The sequence below is a fragment of the Euprymna scolopes genome, chromosome 27 (assembly GCF_053919585.1).
Source record: "Euprymna scolopes isolate OS-2025 chromosome 27, ASM5391958v1, whole genome shotgun sequence".
Taxonomy (NCBI): Eukaryota; Metazoa; Mollusca; class Cephalopoda; order Sepiida; family Sepiolidae; genus Euprymna; species Euprymna scolopes.
In genome coordinates, this window is record NC_136508.1 from 51,613,399 (window position 1) to 51,638,238 (window position 24,840).

A 24,840-nucleotide genomic window follows, 5' to 3' on the forward strand; every position below is an offset into this window, starting at 1 on the left:
AAAAAATCCACTTGATAAAAAGATGAACAAAAACTCTATCAAGATCAAATGTTGATTATATTAGAATGCAAGCATCGGAAACTTATCAATCGAATACTCTTGGACAATAGATAGAATTGATTGAAACAAGGGAAATAACTATATGTGTAAAACTAAGGGAAATAATTCTGTACTAAATATATAGATATAAATTAACAAGGGGGATAACTCTTTACTCCTTGGTTGTTATGGCAACGTAACAAGAAAACGCACACTGCCAAGAGAAATCTCCTCTTGGAAGCTTTACGAAATATTAAAGAAGAAATGGTATTTTAAACAAAGCAATAAAATAGAGGAGCTTGTTTTTTTTTCTTTTTCTTTTTGCAATTTCTTAATGGAATCTTACGATTTCACGCCCGCTGCTAACTTCCAGAGAAAATCATTTCACTGGATTAATAGTCAGAGCAAAAGCGATGATTACAAGAAAGAAAATCATTTCGGAAGGCGTGTCTACAGCCGATCACGGGTAAGTAGCGTCGGCTTTCATATTACATCCAATGACTTTACGGTTTATTCCTATTTCAGTCACGTAAATTATTTAGAATGACGTGTTCCGGATTTGTTGCCAAACAACTTATTTTAAATAAATAAATAAATAAAAACAAATATCACGAATCTTTGTAAATTTGGCTTTGTTCAATAGGTACCTCCGATGCACTTGACATATTAAACCCCCTATATGTAACACGATGTAGCTAATATTATAATCTTGACTTTTGTACCATTTTAAAGAAGCTTCAAATGAATTAGTAATATTTTTAAACCGTTTCTTACAGCTTACGAAAACAATAAAATTAGGGGAAACCAAAATTGTGTTTATCAAAGTGTAGTATCTGTTCTTCAGATGCTGCACTTCATTTTCTTGTTCTCTTTCGGTGGAGGAGAAATCCTTCACGACTGAGACAATTTTTATTTTTGTACCTTTTCTCCACGTTAAAAAACGACCCTGGTGTCTAACTCTGTCCCGTGGGGAGGCATAGTAAATAGGTACATTATTGCCCTAAAAAAAAAAAAGTTCTTATGTAGTGATTATTTTGAAAGTGTAAACATATGCGCATTTAAAACATCAGTCAGTGTGCACTGCTTATCCAACCTCCAAAGGGTGTTTATTCCGAAAGCCATTCTTAACATGGTGAGGTTGGGAGAAGGGGTTATTCCGAAAGACGTTTTTAATATAGGGAGGTTGGGGGTGTTTATTTCGAAATGCATTTTATTTTCAACCTTCCCGTAATCAACTTCTTAAAAGTAAATCTTCAGGTGGTCCCTCCGTGCACTTTCACCAAAAAATCCAGCAAAAATCAACTAATGGTCAGATTTTCATTAAATTTTCGATACTTATTCATTTATATATTAGAGGATTTTTTTTGTGTGTGTGTGGTTTCCCCTCCCCTATATTTTGTGTTACAAAAACAAAACAAAATAAATTTAGATTGATAAAAATTCCCACATTTTATAAAGTTTAATTTTTTTAAAATATATATATATATATATATATATATATATATATATATATATATATATATAAAATCATTATTTATTTTACTTGAGGTTGTAAATAAAAAATAGGCAACATTGATTTTATTTTCATTTTTTTTAAATTTAAACTCTTCAGCTTTATAAAATGTTGCAATTTTTATCAACCAAATTTATTTTGCTTTGTTTTCATAACATGAAATATGGGCGGGGGCCTAAAAGAATTTCTCTCAGATATTTAACGAAAACTGCTTTTAATTTATAAATGAGTAAGTGTTGAAAATTTCATAAAAATCTGATCATTAGTTGATTTTTGCTAGATTTTTTAAACAAGTGTATTTAGACTTTCAAAATGATCACCTCATAAGAACGTTGGGTGCTAGTGAACTTATTGATCCGCGCTATTTTTTAAATAGTATTTTCAAATTTAATTAAAGGTTTATGATATCTGTTTTTAGTCATTTGTATGGTCATTATGAATAGGTACAAAACACCCTCCCCATGTTAAGAATGGCTTTCTAAATAACGCTATTATTTAAGAATGGATCAATATGTGCACTAGTACCGAATGTTGTTTTAAGGTGTTGATAATCTAAACACGATTTTAATCTCGCATTTTCATTACCTTTGTATGCTGTAAAATCTAAAAAAATATATATTGCTAGTTTATTTGAAGCTTCTTTAAAATGGTGCAAAAGTTATGATGATAATCTATATATAAAAGTGAGAATGTGTGTGTAAGCGCGTGAGGACACTTCTCAACCCATATACTCAACGGATTTTTAATCTACAAACTTGAAATTTGGTATATAGAGTATTCAGATATGTAGAATATTTTTTAATCGGTTTTCATTTGGAAAATAAAAATGATAAGGGGGTTATGATTGAAAAATTGGTACATGTGGGTGATCGGATTTTTATCTGTTTTCAACTGTCCCTCGACTGCGCATGCACGGTCATGAAACATGACAGTGTCCTTATGCTAAGTAAAAGTTGGTTTGAAAACACTTTTTAAACATCATGTCTACCTGGTCTTATGGTTATCGTTCTTGACTCACTGTCTTTAGGTTTTGGTTTCGATCTCAGCTCGAGTATTTTTAATAATTCATAGCCCTCTCATTTAATTAGAAATCTTATAGAATCTCTCCCGACTCCAAACATGTGTTCTTCTTTTGTGCAAGCCCTTTCTAGTCTCACACAAAACACGTGTTCACATCTCAAACCACTTTTCTTGTCATCCACATACGCGCACACAAACATACGTGCACACGTACACACACATACATATATTCATGTTCACATACACACACACACACACGCTAACATACACACATGCACGCACACGTATGCACACATGGACAACGTCACTTCCCTTTAAAGGAAATCCACACATGTGCAAAGGACCACCGGAAAAAACTACAAAAGCAAGAGACCTGAGCTGTTTCCTTTTTTTCGATTTGGCTTCTGACCTGGGCGGTCGACGGACCAATCGTTCCCTTTCGGGGCACGCGCTCGCGCGCCTCACGTCCCCTGCTACTATGTGTGGGGCAAGAGCCAACTGACAGTGTGTACACCTTACACACTTTCTATCTCCATGGCCAGGATTGACTTTCTATCTCTCTCTGTCTCTACAACAATAGACTTTCCCTCTCACCAGCTAACAGTGAGAGACGCGCGCCAAACTGGATTAACTTTTTCACTCTCTCTCTCTCTACAACAATAGACTTTCCTTCTCACCAGTTAACAGCGAGAGATGCACGCCAAACTAAAAACGTGCTGTACCCCTTTCTTTCATTTGTTTCTTCACGAAATAAATTCTAGTTCGTTTAATTCAATTTAGCACGTTGTTCGTTTTTTCCTCAAAACAATTAATTTTTCCTATTTTGTACGACTGAGGAATATGTATAATTAATCCACTAGTCCACCACACTTTATATGGTTTTATTTATAAGTTATACCAGTGCTATTTTGACATTAAAAAACCATTGAGTTATAGTCAGCTAACGTACCTCCTAACTTCCGGCATAGCTGCTGTTGGATGCGATGACAAAGCAAATCAGTTCTTTCACTTTTTTCCTCTCACGCCTATATCCTCCCTGTTCATGTACTCTTTCCGATCGTTCTTTTTTTATTTAATAATAAATGAAAAGTTTTTCGGATCTTATTTTAATCAAGAATTATTGAAATTAGTTTTTTTTTTTTGTTTTTTTTTTTTAAATTATTGAAAACACTTTTTGCACTTCTTTTTTTTTTTTTAAAGAATTATTGAAAACACTTTTTAAAATCGTTTAAAACTATTTTGGGAATATTATGTATTGGATACGTTCTGTGTATTATGTTTGAAATTTTGTTATTTTGATTTGAATAATTTCATTTGTTATTTTGATTTCAAGAATTTTTTTTTTTATATTCTCATAAACATATATTTATTATATAAATTCAAATAAAAACTTTTATTTTTAAAATAAACAAAACGTATTTTTATCATTTCATAAACAATATATTTCTTATAAAATTTCAAATGAAATAGAAACTTTTATTTTGTTATTAAAAGAGCAAGTGAAGACTAATTGTTTTATTTTTTATCTGTATATTTTATTGCTCTTTCTGTGTCTCATAAAATTGGTTCTTTCTATCGCCCGAAACACTTTCTCGGCTCTAAGGTTAATCTCTATCTCTACAATTTACTATCAGATCATGTATGGAGGACTGTAGTCATATTTGGTCTGGTGAATCTCTGTCCCATTTGAGGGTTCTAGATGAAGTGCAGAAATGTATCTGTAATTTGATTGACCCTCACACTTTCTTATTCTCTGTGCGCTCTCTCACAGACGTGGTCTTGCTAGTTTTGGTATTTTTTTTATGAATATTACTAGCAGGGGGGGAGCCCGGTTTTGCCTGGGCATAAAATATGCTTAAATATGATATTTTAATTTGTCCAGATTTCGTATATATTATTAAAGAGTTATGATTTCAAAAGTAAAAAAAAAACAAAAAAACGTATTTGGGTGCCATCAGCTAGAATCGAAACTGTAGCATTCCAAACTGGTGACGTTACCACTGTACCAACATGACACGCATATGAACTGATTAAAAATAAACTAAGATGAATGTACAAAATATATAATGATTTTTTTTCAATTTTGACCAATTTTTGACCAATTTTTGATTCCCTTAAAAACAATTTTAATCAGCTATAGACCCATAAAAGAACGGTGCGTAAAAAAATCCAATCATTTCAGGCCCCTAGCGCTGCTCTACGACTATTAGTTTTGGAGGAGATAGAGTTTGAAAATATGGAGACAGACAGACATATAGCCTTTTATATATTAGATCATGGCATTTATTCTTCAGAATTATCTGATCTGTTCCCTGACTTCTCTGTTCCAGCTCATTTGACTCGTTGGTCTATCAGTCTCAATCAATTTGCACTAATACATCATTATAATGCAGCTTATTATTCCAATAGCTTCTTTCTAAGCTTCAATAAGAACCACAGAACTTTTTCCAACTGACTGTTTGGTCCTGGATATGACCTTAAACTATATCCAATGGTAAGGCCCCAGCTTACGGGCTTTAGGGAGTCTGGAGCCACCCTTTAATTGCCATTGCTCCCAGGTCCACTCTGACCCGGAGTGGTAGTACCTGTTAGGGTCCCAACTATGGGTTAAATAGAAACCGGCTTGAAAACAACAAATATATTATATTAAAATATTTTTCTTCAAAATCTTTGGATTCGGCATTAAATAACCTGAAAAGGGTTGATATGCCGTAAAACAAAAACAACCAAACCAAACCAACTGACTGTTTTCCTCCTAAGACTAAGGTCACTAAACATCTCTTGTCTTTGCATATCATCTTTCGTTCTTATAAGCTCCTTACATTAAATGGCTTCATGCCTTGTCTGAAGCGATTTCCACAAAACAACTATCACAGACTATGGAATTGGCGATGCCAAGTTCAAACTTTGTTAAAACTTTTGTGTTTGATTATGTACTAATATAGTTGGGAAAATGCATTAACCAACAATTTTCTTCCAGCAACGGATAAACTAACAGCTTGTGTTCAGTTAATTGTTTAAAATGTGTATTTTAATTCAACATTAATTCTAAGACGTCATGAAACAGACAAACCAAATCAAAACATTGTAAATGAAATACAGAAGAAAATTATCCGTTTTATATTTTCAGCATCAAATTCCCAAAAGCAACATTCAGAGCTGGATTGAGGTAAGAATTTACTTATACTGTAATGTGGTACTTCCTCTGTTTGTATGGCTGTTCATATTTTGAAATTTTTAAGGGAGATAATCACATGAAAACTTCTGGTACTAAACTTTCGAAATATTTATTTGCCCAAAATATAAAAAATTACAATTTGAACAATTTATGCACTTGTGATACTATAAAGTGGCCCTGGGGTGAATTTGAGCCACTAAGTGCTTAGAGGGGGGGGGGAATAGACAAAGAAATCGGAAATATCCTACAATAGACAAAGGGATAGGAAATGGCTTAGAAAAACAAAGAAAGAGGAAATATCCTACAATCAACCATAACAATAGAAACCGACTGATAAAACAGGGAAGGGCAGCTTCCGGTAACCAGGATGGGGTGGGCGACCAGTGATACCAACGTAGAGGGGACAGTCAGTTGAGATCGAGATGCACTCGAGAGCGAATGGAAATTGAACAGTCAGTTGAGATCTAGATGCGCTAGACGTCGTATGGGAGTTCATAACGACTACAGTTTGACATTTGGAGTTGATTGTGAACCAGAGATAAACAAATGTAACATCAATAGAACAGGGGAAGACACACACACTCACAAGTCCAACAGTCAATTTATATGTGAACATTGGCATTTGTGTTTTTCCTTTGTTTGTTCGTATTTCTATTTTTTGAACTGCGTGTGTTCTCATCGACAGTCACCAACGGAAAAAGGATAATCCGGCCAAAAGAAGAACAGTCGAACGAAAAATCCACGGTACACGACGTTGGGAGCCGGCGATCTGACGAGGGAGACACATGTGGGGTTACACACTAGGCCAATCAGATATGTCATAGAGCTTCATCAAGTTTGCTTATTCACTTCATCAGTTTAAATCCTCTCATACTATTTTTTAATCATTCAATTGACAATCCAGCCATCTCATTAACCTTATTCTTAAGTGACTTTTAGTCTTGATAAGAGGATAACTCATTAATAACAAATGTCATATGACTTCCGCTGTTCAGTGGACCGGTATTAAATAGTGAGGGGAGAGGGAGATTAAAGATACTAAAACTATCTGATTTGTTGAGCAGAGTCAAATGTTTGCAAAGAAAAACGTGTACAATTAGTCATTGTTGCTTGGGCAGTGGTCGGCATAACAACTCTACACGATTTTAGAGATGTCTTTTGTACAATCAATGTATATATTTTTTATATTAACTTTTATCAATGTTTCCGTTTGTATAAACTTGTAGAAATTCGAACATTATGTTAATATTATAGACAATTTTCTGTGGGCTCAATGAGTGAGTATGGCATCTTAATTCGTTTCATATAGGTGGACAATATCTTACTTAAAATTGCCTATCCTACCCTTAACTAGAAATATATCTGTCACCACAATACCGTATTCACTTCAGGGCTGTCCTACTTAAAATGAACCCAAATTTAAAAAAAGTTTTATTGAACCTTTTAGCCAAAAGGCCAATTAGCCATGAAATAAACTTATTTGGGACTACGCATTTATAAATGAATGCATAAAAAAAAAAAAAAATAGTGTGTCAATGTATACTTTTTAGAATCAATAATTTTACTTTTACTCATAATTTATTCATACCAATAATATTGTGGGATCTGCTTCACATTTATAAAAAGGAAATACATTATATTTTTAATTTACTAACATCAATAATATTGTTATATCTATTTAGGACTGTAGGGTCTGCTACCTTTGCTTTCCCAATTTCAAAGCCAATTTTGAAACCTTTCTAGACAGAAAAGGGTACTTTAAGCAGCTCCCCGTCAGAAAATGAATGGGTTGCTCAGTGCCCCCACCCCTTGCTAGTACTAAAGGCATGAGCTCCCATTTTTTTTCTTACAAAGGAGTCACTACTTATCAAGGCCTAGAGGCAAATCGAGGATAAGGGTTAATGAGCGTCCAGTGGTTAAAGGGAACATGTAGTAATCGTTAGTAGTGGAAATTTGGTAAATTGGATTACTTGAGGGGACGGCTCATCAAGAATTTGTTCATATTGAACTTGAAGACAACCATATTGTAGTCATACGGTATAATCATGTTGACACACCGGTTCCCGCTGGATCACCGAAGTTAAGCCCAGTTGAGCCTGGTCAGTACTAAATAGGTGACTATTTGGAACTTCCAGGTGCTGTATGTGCTCTCCGCTTATCTCGGCATTGTTTCCAGTCATCCTGGTCTTCTCCTTGGCACTAGACCCAAACAGTGTCGATTCAGGAGAGGTGTGGTTAGGGATTGCGTGACCCTTGCCTCACAGTTACATGCGCAACTGCCCCTACAGGGGGTATCCTTTGTCTTTCAAGATTGAACGGAGGCATCGATCGATATTGTACCTATTTACTATACCTCCCCACGAGACAGAGTTAGACACCAGGGTCGTTTTTTAACGTGGAGAAAAGGTACAAAAATAAAAATTGTCTCAGTCGTGAAGGATTTCTCCTCCACCGAAAGAGAACAAGAAATAGAAGTGCAGCATCTGAAGAACAGATACTAGTGAGTTGGAAAGCAGGAAAATGGAACAGATTTCCACCGGCATGCAGTTCTAAGAAACAAGCTTTGTTCATGGAATCTACGTTTAGGTTTAGGCACAGATAAAGAGTGGGGGAGTTTGACTGGGCAATAATGTAGGTGTCCTACGGCCAGTTCAGTGAGGATGGAAACTTTGCATAAAGCAAAAGGGCAACAAGATCGTTTGATCTTGACTCTCAGTATAAAATACAGACTGCAAAAGCATGGCCTATCAATCCTTTCTGAGCAAAGATCTCCATTCTGACAAATAGTATCAAAGAAGTTACCATGGGGATAACTTGTGTCAGCCAAGCGTTCACGGTGATGTTACTTTTTGATTCTTTGGTGTGGGCTCTTCCTTATATTATAAAGCAAAATTTGACAAGTGTTGCATTGGTTTACTTATTGACAGGGAATATGAGCTAGGTTATTTTTATCCTGCTGATCAACACATGGGCCATGATCATGACTATTCTATCTAGTATGATATAAACTGTGAGATCAAAGTAACAGTTTTTATTCCTGTGCCATGCTACCCCTGCAATATAGGCTAGAATAGCAGCCGATTTGTATTACAAAAGATATCTTTTTCTGTTTCGTTGAAGTCTGCCATAGCTAGTGTCATCACTAGTGGTTCTTAACGGCAGTCCTCTTCAGAATGCCACTGGCATCATTCTTTTAATCGTTTTTTTTCATCCCAAATAAAGCACTGTGCCATTTTGATATAAAGGAGCTACTATTTGGAATCAAATTTACAAGGATACTATGTAGATAGTTGAGCAGTGAGATGTGTGTTCAAATTACGCTCAAACTTCTGCATGTTAGTACATTCAAAGAAGCAGGCACCCGGGAGGGAATTCCAAAGTCTAGTAGTCTGAGGAAAGAAACATTGAGTAAAAGGTTTTCAGGTATCTAAAGATCTCTACAGTGTAGGGGAGTGATTTTGCTGTTTATCAGGTTAGTTGGGGGTATTTATATTGAAGGGGTACAAGTTCTTTGAGTTCGTCGGAGCATATTTCACTAAGATACTTGTAAAACAGACACAGGGATGCAACATCTGTGTGATGGAACAGAGGTTGGAGTTTGATTGATAGTGCAGGTCCTGTCAGGTTGATAATTCTTTGTTGAACATTGTCTAGGAGCGAGAGATTAGTGGCAAATGCACCAGTAATACTCCATGCATGAGAGAATGGTGGTTTTATAGAGGTGCAGGATATTTTGAGGTGTGAGTAATCTTTTAGCATGGGGGAGAAAACGCGCCTTCTTTGCAGCAGCCTTGGCAATGTCCTTAATATGTTTGTTCCAATTGTTATGCTACGTCAATTAGTGGGATGTTGCTGTCGTTATCCTGTTTCAAATCCTTGTGGAGTATGAGATGAAGGATCGCTCATAGACCATTTTAATTCAGGCTTGGGATGTTGTACTTAGTAGAATAATCACCACACTGTGATTTATTTAGATTAAGCTTTTGACCGACCCAACCAGTTTTCACTGAGGCACAACTGCACCGCAAAAAGAAAAACTTTTCTTGTCTCTGTGTTTTTAATTCCTCTGTTTTCTGTTGAGAAATTTTGTCTGGCTGGAGTGGGCTTCATTTTTTGGTGATACTAATTGTGAATGATAAAAAAATACCCAGCCATGGCTAATAGAACGAGAACAATCTACCTCCGTGGATTAAATAATAGATTAATTTCAAAATTCCATATAGATTCCCAAAATAAATATAAAGATTCGCAAGGTCAACAAGACATACTTAAAGACATAAATCAGTAATTAGTGAAAACAAAATATATTGAATGGACTATTGCAGGTGGTGTGTGGTGGTGAATGCTCAGCCTTGCTGGGTCATAAAATGTGCTTAAATGTATTTTAATTAATGCAAATTTCGTATTTATTATTACAGAACCACTTCTCTATTGATTATTATATTGTACCTAATATATAGTAGTGATTTCAAAAGTTCAGAAAAAAATGACTTGATGCCATCAGCTTGAATCGAAATGAAAACATTCCAATGGCATTCCAGCCGCATTTCTTACTGATGTAGCTATCGAGAGATAGGTAAAAACGATTTAATATTAAACGACTTGAAATGAGTTGAATTTGGGCATGCACAGAAAGAAGTAAAACTATGACAGCAAGTTGAAATGAACAGTTTGCATTTCAACTTGCTGATATGTCTGTACGCATTATTTATCCGTCGAAACAAAGATTTTACTCATTATAAACCATCCTCAGTGTATTTCCTGTTAATTTCAGTGTTATGTGACCAGTAGGACATCACAGACATTAGCATGGCTGAGTTGCTCAGAATGACGCAGAACTGGAGTCAATGGCGACAATTCGTGAAGAATGCCACGGATGGTCAGTAATGACCATTCTGTCAAAGAGAGAGAAAGAGTGACCAGTTTATTGGTTAAATATTTACACACACATACATCAACTGTTTTATACCGAATAGAAAAGCAAATACAACAAGTAAAGAGTGTGGTTATACGTCAGTATGGCTGCTATGTATGCATGACTTGAGCATAATTGTGGGCTAATACAAACAGACATATTCTACTGATGTTTATAGAAAGTGGAAGAGGTCATTATTATCCATAGGCTGGATACATTAAAACAGTTGCATTGGCTGAAATGTTGTGAGAATATCATCCAAAATGAGAACAGTAGTCCGAATAATACAAATTATCAATCCTCATCTAAAAAATTCCAAAACATAACATTTTTAAAATGTCCATTATTGGTGTTCTTTCTGAGAAATGAAACGATAACCAATCTTGTTTGTTTTTTCTTTTTTCTTTTTTTTTTTTGTTTTGTTCTAAGAATGTGGAAAAGTCAGTCTTTAGCGATGGTACAGTTGGTAAAGTGCTGTGTGCAGAAAGGCAGTTGCCTTCTCAACCAACGTTCAGCCGAAAGAGTTTGGCACAGATGACCCTCGACCAGTTACGGCATCACGATGAAGCACAACAAGAAGGTTAGTATTTGGAAGACTTGTAGAGGTGGAGGAGGAGAAGGTGTTGGAGAAGCTTGTTGGAGATTGACATTTTGTTTTAGGGTAATTGTGCCTGTGTCCATCTTATTGGCCTTGCTTGCATTGTAATACTTTTGGAACAATATTAGGGCAGTTATCTTTATAGCTAGAGGTGATGAGAATGAACAAATGAAGTACCAAAATCGCTGTATAAAAAATATACTGAATCCCTCTGACTTTTTTTCACTCAAAGCTTTTCATCTTGACACAAGAAGAGAACTATGTTCTGCTGATCCTGACTGGATTAATCCATCCATCCATTCAGCATGGCCGTAACTGAGATTGAACTCACTACATGAGTTTATAGTGTAATTCAAATCTTGTTGGTAGCTGAATACTTGATGCTTCGCCAGGGCTATCAAAGGAATTTTTTATCGTGACGTCATCACTAGATGGGATGCCTACCATAGCTTAAGAGAATCCCATATACCCTCGAGAGAAAGATAAACCACGCCAGTTTCTAAACCTGGTATTTTATCTCGCGGTACATACAGCACCTCGCCTTCCCAAGTGGTCACCCATCTGGTACTGGCCATGCTTAACATTGCTTAACTTTGGTGATCTGGCGAGAACCGGTGTGTCAACGTGATTGTGCCGTATATTATTTGGACACACTTTAATTGAAATCTGGATAAATACCACCATTTTTTTCCTGGAATTTTTTTATAATTCAAACCTTCTCTAACTTGATTAATACTACCAGTTCTTCCTTACGACAAGTACATTTAATATCTGAAATTGAATAGTTTTCTTTTCTCTATGATAGAATTATTTCTTTTACCATTCCTTTTTGGATCATTTTTCTATTACAAGTATGGCTCTTCATTCTATAGCAAGTCCCACTCTCCCCAATGGTTTACTTCTACTTGTGCAGCTGCCATTGCTCAAAGGCAGCATGCATACCACAGATTCAACTGACATAAGTCCAGTTTAAATAGACAGAAGTATATAGAAGCTAGAAGTAATTGTAAGAGAGAAATAGTGACAACTAAGAATACACTAAAACCACCAAAAAATGCATCGAAGCACAGAAATTAGGAACCTGTCATTTTTGGAAAATCTACAATAATGTAGTAAATAATGGTCAGTCAATGATTCCCCTACTATCAAACAATCATGAGGTTGTTTGCACGGCAACCTAGAAGACTAAACTGCTTTGCCAGTCAGTTTGCCTCAAACTCCACATTGGATCTGGCACACCACTCCTCCCTGACTTTCCTTTGCGGACAGACACCACACTAGATGATTTAAAAATCATCCCTTCTCAAGTACATGGTATCATAAAAAACCTAGACATCTCAAAGGCTTTGCGCCAAAATATTTGAGTCCTTAATTAATCAAGCTCTAGTCCATCGCCTTACAGCTGCTAAACTCCTGACCGACAATCAATATGGATTTAGGCAAGTCCGTTCCACAGCAGATATCCTAACTGTAATCGCTGAATGTATATTCCGTTCACTGGACAAAACAGGAGAGGGTAGAGCAGTAGCCCTTGATATATCTAAGGCTTTTGACAGGATATGGCACAATGGTCTTCTAAGGAAAATTTGATCATATGGTATCACTGGAAGAATATATAAGGTAATTAAATCCTTCTTAAGTAAGAGAACTATCCGGGTTGTCCTTGACGGTCGTACATTTAAACAATATGATATAAATTCGAGAGTACCTCAGAGGTCTATCCTTGGACCTTTATTATTCCTGATATTCATAAATGACTTCCCTGATAAAATTGTTTCTGAGATGGGTATATTGCTGATGACACCACTCTCTATAACAGGCACGAGGGGAAAACAAATGAACACATATCTAAGGAAATGGCTGAAACACTAAAGGATGACCTCCAATCTGTAGTGGTATGGGGACAAAAAGGGATGGTCACATTCAATGCTGCCAAGACTAAGCTTGTTTCCTTCAGTAATTACAAGAAACCTTCTCTATCAGCAATAACAATGGCCAAGAATACATTACCCGAAAGTATTTCCTTTAAACTCCTCAGGCTAACGTTTACAGGGAACATGAACTGGAATAGACACATTGAGAGCATTGCCAAGGCTGCTGCAAAAAAAGTGGGCTCTCTCTCTACCGTGATAGAAAGCTACTTACACCTGAAAGTATCCTGTACCTCTATAAGGCCACCATTCACCCATGTATGGAGTATTGTTGCCATATTTGGGCTGATGCATCTGCTACATGTCTCTCGCTCCTGGACAGAATTTAAAAAAGAGTCGCCAACCTGATAAGTCCTGAACTGTTATCTAGGCTTCAGCCTCTTTCCCATTGAAGAAATGTTGCATCCCTCTGTTGTTCTACAAGTACTTTAATGGTGAATGCTCTGAAAAACTACAAGCACTTGTACTCCCTCGACATGAATACCCCCGACAAACCCAACAAGCAGCTAAATCCCATCCCGTCACAGTAGAGATCCCTAGGTGTAAGAAAGCCTTCTACTACAATAGTTTCCTCCCCAGAACTGCAAGTCTTTGGAATTTCCTTTATGGGATTCTGCTTTCCCAACTGTACTGACATGCAGAAGTTCAAATGTAATGTGAACAGACATCTTGCTACACATCTCCCTTCATAATAACCCCTGCAACTTATGTCCCCGATAGTAGCCCTCTACTTCAAAGTGGCACTGTGCCTTGTTTGGGGTGAAAATTGAATTAAAATTTTTTTTTTAAATTCAAGATTTATATCTTATTATGATAAAATGTCTTGGAGAACTGAAAAGCTGGCCAAACCATTTAGAGAAAACAATTATTTACCATATGGAGGTCAGTGCCATTCTTACCAACATCATTCTTACCAACATCATTCTTACCAACAGATTGCAGGTAATTTTTTTTTTAGAAACTTTCTTTGTAAAATATAATCCTTATTTTTGCTACATTTTTTGGCATAACACGAGGGTATGATCACAAAAATTTGAACGGTTATATTTATATAGCCAGGGGTGATAAGAATGAACCAATCAGGTACCAGAATTGTATAAAATATATTAAATCTCTTGGATTTTTTCAGTTATAGCTTTTCGTCTTGACATAAGAAACGAGGTACGCTTTGCTGATTCTGACTAGATTAAAATTACCGTTTTCGTTTTTTACCTAGAATTCTTTACAATTCAAAGCTTCTCTAAATGAATTGATGCTACTAAATTTTGCTTGGGACAACTACATTTAATATTCGCAATTGGATTATTTCTAGAAAGACAAGTACTTACGGGGGTGGGGACCATATGAAGATTGGCAACATCTGTGATTTTTGTGGAACAAAATAGGTTCGAACTTGGGACACTCCAAAACAGCTGGGCCGATTTTTATAAATTTTCACGCAATTGTACTTTATGTATCTGACAGTGTTCTTAGATAGGTTTTGTATAGGAATATCTTCGATAAGTATTGATAATCGAAAAATCTTATGAATATAAACAGGCAATTTTGACTAAAGTAAACTCCTTATATAGCCTAACATCACAAGTGCATTTTGTAAAGTTTTATTATTACACAAGTAGAAAGGCCCGGCATGCAAAAATCAACAGTTCTTTGATATGATAGAGGCGTGTTCGAAATAAATGTTTCGGTTTAAAGCACAATTGAACTATAATACTTGACCTTTTCATTTTAAACTTAAAATTAAGTCATTATCACTGTACAAGCAGAAAGGCCAGGCATATAAAATCAACAGTAGGTTCTTTGATATAATAGGGCGTCTTCAAAATAAATGCTTCTGTTTAGATGACAATTGAACTTATGATACTTGACTTTTACATTTTAAACTTTAACTCAAGCGCTTATATATAAATAATAATTTTATAAATTCAACAGTAGGTTCTCTATAGTGCAATGTATACTACAATGTATTGTGGACTAATTCATTGCAGAAAGGCATGTAAATCTTCCTGCTGGTACATTGCGATCAGTCCTCAACTAAAGCAGGCAATCAAGTGATTTGATTGAAAAATGGCCGATTCTACTAATTTTGATAACAATAAAAATATGGGTGTGTGAAACATTCGTTGATCATCATTCAATCCCGAGTAACGTTGAGTCTCCCTGCTACTTTTGAATAAACTGGAAAAATAATGCAGTTATGTGTTTTAACTATTTATTAGAAAAAAAAAATATGGATTATTTTTTCTTCAAAATTGTCAATAAATTTGAAAAAGATAACTGATTATAAAAAGAAAAAAATATTGTTTGCATTATGAAGGAAAAATAAATAAATAAGATTGTAAAATATTTTTTTTTATATGTAGGGGTTGTTTGGGACATCACTGTTATACTACGAAAGGTTCCACAAACGTAAAAAAAAAAAAAAAAAAAAAGGTTGGGAAACACTGGAGAGGCTAGTGATGGATTGGAAGGCTTCATATCATAATTAAGGCTAGGACAACAGCATATTCTTTTCATTGTTTTTACTCTCGAGTATATATTCCACACAGACACAATTAATCAACTGACAACCACATCACTCGGCATAAAAACATATAAAATATCAATGGATATATACTTGAGAATTAAAACAAGGAAAAGAATATGCTGTTGTCATAGCCCTAATTATAATCAATACTCTTCTGAAGAAGGTCACTGGCTTTTAGAGATTGGAGCTGCTCGTCGTAATGAGTGAATAAACATTGTGATGCATGATATTTTTCAATGTTTCATCATTAATTGATGGATAACTGAAGACATGATACATACATGTCCGATTCAACTCTGATTAATACAAGGCTCATTCAAAAAGTAAAGCCTTCTCTTTTTCTTAACTAAAAATGTTGAAAAGCTACAAAGACAAGAGTGGCCCCTTTATAACAAGTAATCTTTTGTGCTCCAGAATTTATGTTTCTACATAGTCATCATCATTCTCAATGCATTTTTGCTAGCAATGAACAATGGCTGTGCATGGGCATCCAGAGTGCACTTTGTTCCAAAAGTAAATCCTTCGATTTTTTGACTCAAAAAGTTGAAGAGCTACAAAGGCGAGAGTAGTACCATTATAACAAACGACCTTTTGTGCTCTATAATTTATTTTTCTACATAGTTACCACTATTCTAAATGCATTTTTGCCAGGAATTCAATGATGCATCTCTGCTTCTGACACACGTCCATGACAGGGATTGCTTTCTTAGAGTCTCCAACCGTCAATATCTGCAACAGAGAGATGAGACTTTCAGGTCATGGATGCATAAGTTCAGCCATCATCACAATGTAATTTGCAATCACCCTTTGATTCATTCAGGCGGAATAAAAATAGGAGGCATTACTTTTGGAATGCCCTTGTGCTATGTCTTGTCTTTGGTCAGGTAGAAGTTCCTCGTTTTCTCTTCCAACAGTTGGTTGATATTCATATAATTTGTTCTTTGGGAACATATCCGTTATGTACAGCTTAAAAATAATAGACTTGTTTCCATTGAACCGAAGAATGGAGAAATATCGCTCTTGAGAAAGAGAAAACTTGTTATGATAGTTTGGTGAGGTAAACAAATGCATCTTGCATCACACATTGGATATTTTATATTATCCACTAGGCCAAAGCATATATGTTTATTCACGGTTCATTGATATCCACATTGAGACTGACTTTATACTGGGTTTTTTTTTAGAGATACACACAACACAGTATTAGCGCTGATATACCAGGTCAGATCGGACACAACATCACCACAACCAGAACTGCACGCCTGTGGAACTCTGTTCCGTCTGCCTGCTTCCCACCGGACTACAACTTGGATGTCTTCAAGTCCAACGTTAACAAATTCCTAATGAACCGCCCCCTTAAGTAAACACTTCATCAAATCTCCACACTAACGTAATGTACTTGCAATAGCCCTTATCCCTGAGTGGCTTCTGGGCCTTGATAAGTGGTGATCACTGTGTAAAAAAACCAAAAAAAAACCCAAAAAGTCTTAATCTTTTTCCATTTATTTTTCTTGATTTTTATGTTGACCTTTCCCTCAACCTCCCAAATGTTGGACCTGTGATTGCTTTTCTTTGATAATTTTTTTTTATCTTACATCTGATTATTTGGACACACTTTAATTGAAATTGTCTTAATCTCACTGCTGATGCAATTCTCTATCTATATAAGAGCCAGGTACCTCCAAGGATGGAGTACTGTTGCCACATCTGGGCAGGAGCTACTAGAAAGGACTTATCCTGCCTTAATAGAGTTCAAAATAGACTTTGTAGCGTTGTTGGAGATGTCCTTTTCTCTTCCCTGCAACCTCTTTCTCACAGAAGAGATGTTGCGAGTTTATCTCTGCTTTATCGTTATTTTCATGGTAAGTGCTCGACTGAGCTTCCCCTCACCAAACTTTCATAAGAAACACTCGCCTAGCTGAAAACACTATCAATAATTCTCCCCACTCTTTATCTTTGCCTAAACCTAAACGTAGATTCCATGAGCAAAGCTTTTTTCTTAGAACTGCATGCCAGCAGAACTGTCTTCCATTTTCCTGCTTTCCAGCTGACTACAATCTGATTTTCTTCAAGTCCAACATAAACAAGTTCTTGATGAGCCGTTCCACTTAAGTTAACAAATTTACCAAATTTCCATTACTAACGATTACTATATTGTCCAACTGACTACTGTACACTCTTAACCCTTATCCTCGAGTGGTCTCTGGGCCTTGACAAGTGGTGATGCCTATGTAAAAAAAAAAAAAAATAGACTAGTTTTAAAATTGCTAAATCTTCATTTATTTCTTGGTTTCTTTTTTTTTTCCAGCTGAAGAGTTGCTCAATGATTGGGTCCAAAAAAAGTTATACGAACCAAACATTTTGAATGACAAATTGGATGAGTTTCTAGACAGGGCAAATGGAATAAAAAGCCCCAGAAGGCAATCTCCAGGTATTTGCTTTTCACATTATTTTCTACTCTCCTTATATCTTTAAGAATATACTTCTTATTTGTTTTGTACTTATTTTTTTTTTTTTTTTTGTATTTATAAATGGAAGTTTAAACTCTTTAATTCTTAAGAAAAAAAAAGTTAATCGTGACCTCCTGCCGGTCCTGTAGCACGTATGTGCGCAATGACCCATATATCTGACATGTTCAGCAGATTTTGGTCTTGATTAGCGAATCTAGGCTAAAGATAACGCATGACTTACGCCTTTTTTCTACTCTCGTCTACTTGACCCCACAGGAGGAGAACTTATCTTTAAACTTCCTTTTAAAAGTCGTTTTGAAGTACAAGACTTTTTTCTTTTTTTTTTTTTTTAAGGGAGAGTAAAAAAGGCATTTTTGATGCATTTTCGGCAGCCAAAAAACTTTTGCTTCTCCTGTTTTGTCCTTCAGTCCTCATCTTCAATGAATAATAATGATGTTTCTGACAAAGGAGGAAGAACATGCTGTAATATCAATTAGTAGTTTTAAATGAGCAGTAGCTAGAGATGACTAAATTCTCTTTCTATCTTATTCTGTGCTTATTGCCATGCCACTACTGGAGGTAAATGTTTTCCTGGGCTGACTTTATCCACCTGATAGTCAGTGACCCAAACCTTGGATTAACTCTCAAAGAGGCTGTGCTATCAGAAGATGCATAATATCGGTGCTGCTGAATTGCCATTTGGTGGATGGAGTTTGGACCATGCAGTAGTTTCCAGTAGGGCCTCTCGATGCCATATTGGTGGGAACTGCTATGACTTTTTCTTTCCATTGGTCTACAAAAGTTTTTCTTCTTCACTTTCTCTTTGTCCCTATTCTCTCTCACTTTCCCCCAGCCTTGCTCTAAACAATTCTGCTCACCCGACTTCCACTCCTCCTGATATAACTATGAATAATAATAAACGAAACAAGAGAAAATCCAGAGCCCTAACTTCCAATGTAGACCCCCCCCCCACTACAAAGTTTCCTTCTCTACCATTAGGGGTCTGTGTTTTAACTTTCTAAAGGCTGAACTCCAATTACAGGAGAACAAACCTGACTGGTTGTTATTGTATGAAACTGCTTCCTTAACTGATTTTTCCATCAAAGGATCATCTAACTTTGTATCCAAACCCTACCCTCAATATGGAGTATGTACCTGCATTAGCTGACGTTGTGGTAGAAACATTTCCAAAGAAAATCCCAAACCTCCTTACATGTGTTTTAGAGTAACATTTACTGCACAGGATTTATATTTGCTCTCTACCGTCCTCATAATGATGGAGTAATAGTCTAGGAGTAATTGTCTACAAGTTGGAAAAGCATTTCATCCAAGACATGAAAATTGTTAAACAAAATGTTTTTACTATAGGCTTTAAAAATAAAGTACAAGATTCAATTTGAAATTTATTTCTCCAAAGTGCACTTTTATAAATTTCACAAAGTAAGGTATAAAAATTTAATTTAAATTGAATCAAAAAATTACCTTGGATTTATTTTATGTAATGTACATTCTGTTGCACTTTAAAAAAAAATCATTGAAAATTTTATATCTATATCATTAATTGCTAGCTGAAAGATAATGTTTTTAAATTGCACTGTAAAAGAATTATAGAAAACACAAGAAAATCATATGTTCAGCCCATCAAGTTCAAAGTAAAACAGAGGCTTGGCTCATGTGAGTTTTAGCAAATAACTAACAAGATCATGACTACCAGGTGATTTTGTCATCATCTGACAAAGCCAAACTCTTTGCCAAGAACTTTGCATCAAACTCAACCCTATGCAATCAGAACCACCTATCTCCTGAATTTCCTCAAAAGACCAAAAATAATTAGAGCGACATCCATATATCTATTTGAGATGTTGCCACACTCATAAACAATCTTGATGACAGAAAAGCAACTCATCCTGACAATATTCCAGTAATAGTACTAAAAAAACTGCAACTGGAACTAGTACCCATTCTTGCAAAGCTGTTCAATCGAACCCTAAAGGAGAATTGCTTCCCAATACCTTGGGAAACCTTGTTAGTTTGGTCAGCATTTAAAAATACTGGAGATTAGTCTTCAGCATTTCTGTACACACCAATTAGCCTTCTGTACATTATCAAACAAGTTGCTTGAATCCGTGCTAAATAGAGAAATTGTCAACCATTTTGATAAAAACAACCTACTCAGTGACAAGTATTATGGTTTCCATCCTATTAGATCTACAGCTGATGTACTGACTATAATTTCACATAAGATCAGTGAATCTATCTTCCTTTCTAGAACAATAGCTCTTAACATGTCAAAGGCATCTGATACGGTTTAGTGTAAAGCTTTACTTCACAAGACCTTCAGCTATGGAATATCCAGAAATGTCTTCTCAACCATTAAATCCTCCTCTGTGATAGGTTTATACAAGTAGTCGTTGATGAGCAGAAGTCCAAAGTTCAAAGTATCAATGCTGGTGTGTTGGCTCTTATACAGATAGGGGACTGCATCGGAAGTGAGATGCCTTCTGGAGTAGTACAAGGAGGCAACAACTTGGTAACAGATTCGATGTAAGTGTGCCTGAGCGATCGATCCTGGGTCTAACTCGCTTTCTTATCTTTATCAATAATCTCCCAAATCACATTGTAAATTCATTTGTCGACATGACCAGCTATGGTAACACTTCAAAGGTCAGCAATGACCAAGATCTCTGAGTCTCTCTTCTCCGACCGTAAGCACGTGGTGTAATGGGGCAAAAGGTGGCTGGTTAATTTTAACACATCCAAAACTAAGCTTATATCTTTTCACCAGCAGTATTTGGATCACCACTTGGCCACACTTGATGTGAATGGTTCTTGTCTCAAAGACGCACTCCGCTTCAACAAGCTTTTGGGACTGACCTTCAACCCTAACTTAAAATGGAGGACTTACATCGAATCTGTTGCCAATAGAAAAATGGTCGCCATCTTTGTACCGCCCCAGAAAGTATCTCACTTCCGATGCAGTCCTCTTCATGTATAAGAGCCAAATACGCTCTAAAATTAATTACTTTGCCACATCTGGGGAGGAGCTGCTCGGAGCACCCCATCCTGCCTTGACAGAGTTCAAAACCGGCTTCGAAACCTGGTAGGCAATGCCTTTTTCTTTTAACTGCAATTGTTATCGCACAGAAGAGACGTTGCGAGCCTTTTTTTGCTCTAACCGGTATTTTCATGGCAAGTGCTCATCTGAACTTCAATCTATGGTCCCCATCCCCACCAAACTTTCACAAAAACACTCATCAAGCTAAAACCACTACCAACAATTCCCCTACTCTCTATCTGTGTCCAACTCTAAACGCCAGTTCCATGAACAAAGTTTCCTTTCTAGAACTGTCGATCTGTGGAACTCTGTTCCATCAGCCTGCTTCCCAGCTGACTACAACATGGTTGTTTTCAAGTCTAATATAAACAAGTTTTTGCTGTCTTGCTCCCTTAAATAATTAAATTCTACCAAATTACCATCACTAACGATCATTACGCTGTTGTCTTAGTGACCACCTTACCTTCATTAACCCTTATTCTCGAGTGACCTTCAGGCCTTGATAATTGGTTACTTCCTTGTAAATATAAAAAATGAAATTCTATGTATGTATGTATATATCTATTTATCTGCACATCCATTCATCCATCTATCTATCCATCTCTCCATCTATCTATCTGTTTATCTATCCATCAATTTATTTATTCAGCCATCTATCTATCTATCTATCTATCTATCTATCCATCCATTTATTCATCTATCTATCTGTCTATCTATCTATCTATATAACTGTGGAACAAAATGCCATAAGACTGTCTTGCAACTGACTACAACATGGTCGTCTTCAAGTCTAATGTTAACAAATACTTGCTGAGCCCTCCTCTTTGATAATCAAATTCTGCCTATTTAAAAGTTTGTATACACATTTACTTTTCAATTTCCAAACTTCAGGACATCAGAAAATTATGTTGGATATCCTACTGGTTTGTCAAGCTGAGAGTAAGTTCAAGGTCTTCCTTTAATGAAACAATAAATTAGGTTTTTATTTCAAAGACAGGAACTTTATCTTTCCAAAAAATGGTAACTTTTCAAGAATGCAAGATTGAATTTCATTTCAGAATTTTCCCTTTCTGTGGATTTTGATGAAGATGCTGCTGTGGATGATGTAATTCAAAAGATGCTGCAGAAAAAAGTTGTTCCTGTGAAAGTGCGCGGTGATTTGGGGCTCGATTCAAAAGCAAAAGAGGTTGATCCAAGAGTGAAAATGGAACTACGTCGTAAACAGGTTTTGTAGCTTTTGCATATTTACCTTTTTGTTTTTGCTTGAAGAAGACAATGTACTTATTTTACAAGGAAGTCACCGTTTATCAAGGCCCAGAAGCAATCTGAGGATAAGGTGTTGGATATTTGGCAAGCACCCCAGGGATGACGTCAAAGGAAAGTTGTTCAGATCCTGGATCCAGATGCTCTTGGAATGAGGACAAAGAAGTCAAAATGGGGGACGTAGAATCCCTGGAGATTAGGTCAGCGGGACTGACTGACATTTCAAGACAATGTGTCTTTGACCTCATCTGTGCAAATAAAATAGGGGCAACAGACAATGAGAAGAGCAGAGAGCAGCGACTACAGGCAGGACAAGCAACACATTTTTCTCCACTGCTAATACCTCATACACATACCTCACCACACACCTTCACTGATGTCTCTGAAATTGAAAAGGTTGATTTGAATAAACAAAATATTTTATAACCATATATTATATAAGCTGCGTGTGTTTTATTTTGCTGCCAAGTGTATATATCAAGACAATGACAAAAGTTGCTTTTTAGAAATTATATAGACTGAAAACATATTGGATGACTGGCTGCAGTGAATATATAACACACTAGTTTTTGGCACCATGACCAATTTTATTTGAGCAAGAATAAAGAAAAGAACCAGCACCATGAAGACACAACCAAAAAAATGGATACTTGAGGAACACACATGTTGTGGCACATGCAGCAAGTTAATGCATATACTCTCACAAAGACAAGCGTACATACACACACTGTCTCGTAGTCTACTGAACTTATACACTGTTACATATGAACTTGTGTAGCAGACGAGATTGCAACAAACACAAGCACAAACGAATTCTCGCAGCTGGAAATTTTGAACATATTCCCTTTCTAGTTCGTCCAACCAAAAGTCAGCTCTCAGTCATGTGACCAAATTTATAAAGCTTAAATCATGGCAACTCTCTCTCTCTCTCTCTCTCTCTCTCTCTCTCTCTCTCTCTCGGTCTTGGACTAAAGACATCTCCAAGTGACACAGACTTGTCACCAACTCTCTTGGGACTCATTAGAACTCACCCGGCCTTCAGGCCCAGAGTTTGACTAAGAGAGAGAAACCAACCACCAGCAAAAATGGAAATACTGCCTCTCTTTTCTTTCATCTGCTGGCATCGATTGACACCACGAAGGAACCGACCAAAATCCATGAGGGAACCCCATGCTTGACTCCACATAGCTGAACATCCTATTCCTTCAAAGATTTCAACCTGGTCTGGATAAATCTTTCCATTGTTTCGTTTATAAAAGATATTTTGTTTCTTTATTCAGTTGTTTGTGTTTAATAATTACCTATTTAATTAGGGGGTGCCTACAAGCATTCTCTAAAATTGTATGATGACAGCAGAATAAACATGGCTGCTCAAATTCTATGTATCTTCAATTGGAAAGTTGCACTCTCAACTTGCATTCACTACTCTCACTTACTAACTAAAACTAAATGGAAATTCCATGAGCAGAGTTTCTTTCTTAGAACTATCCGTCCATGGAACTCAGTACTGTGTACCTGCTTCCCGGCTGACTATAACATGGTCGTCTTTAAACCTAATGTGAATAAATTCCTATTGAGCCCTCCTCCTCTTAAATAATCTACTCCTACTCATTCCTCCATAATTGATCATGTTGTCTCACTATCAACCTAACACTTAACCCTTATCCTAGAATGGCATCTACGCCTTGATAAGTGGTGACCTCCAAAGTATAAAGAAAAACATTCACTATAATAAAACTCTTCAACATAAAAAATTTATATGTTTTTGTATGGATAGACTTTTTTACTTTTATTTTTTATATTACCTTATTGTTGGCACTGCTTGGAAAATTCTCACCTATGTTTTTGCTGTATCTGGTGCCGTGTATTGACAGCCAGCTGCGTCTGGTAGCATGTATTGACAGCCGGCCGATGTGGTGGTTAGAAAGAGAAAACATATTGATGTTAAATACTTGTCGGCGGCTAGTGTAGTATACGAAGAAAATAAATATCTTTTTCTTGTGAAATTTGTGTTGAAGTTCTAATTTCCTTTGCGACCGTCTCTACATATGACGTTTGGGTTTGTTTGAGAGAATAACAACGTTACACATTTTTGTTAAGTTTTGAGACATTGTGTTGAACAAAGATGGCGGCGTAGTTCAGATCAGTAACCAAGATGGCGGCGAAGAATTAAATGCGGTCCGTGACATAGCAAATGGCAAACGGATTGAATCCAAAATTCGACAGTTTTTATAATAATTTTGCGACGTTTTGATTGGTTGTTTAGCACAGCCGTTTGTTATAAAAATGATTGGCGAATCCATTCGTCTCATAACCCCATCAAAAACATTTTACATTTTTCTTTTGATTAT

General features: G+C 36.1%; 1 protein-coding gene across 1 annotated transcript in view; it reads left to right on the forward strand.

Moving 5' to 3' along the window:
* Positions 1 to 233: 233 nt before the first annotated feature.
* The window catches only part of LOC145248857 (coiled-coil domain-containing protein 191-like), a 72,225-nt gene continuing 47,618 nt past the window's right edge, over positions 234 to 24,840 (forward strand). The window contains exons 1-5 of the mRNA XM_080110581.1: positions 234 to 505; positions 5,703 to 5,741; positions 11,095 to 11,245; positions 18,030 to 18,152; positions 22,285 to 22,451. Of these exons, the coding sequence (XP_079966707.1) occupies positions 374 to 505; positions 5,703 to 5,741; positions 11,095 to 11,245; positions 18,030 to 18,152; positions 22,285 to 22,451 (612 nt within the window). The 5' untranslated portion in view covers positions 234 to 373. The remainder of the gene's footprint in view (positions 506 to 5,702; positions 5,742 to 11,094; positions 11,246 to 18,029; positions 18,153 to 22,284; positions 22,452 to 24,840) is intronic.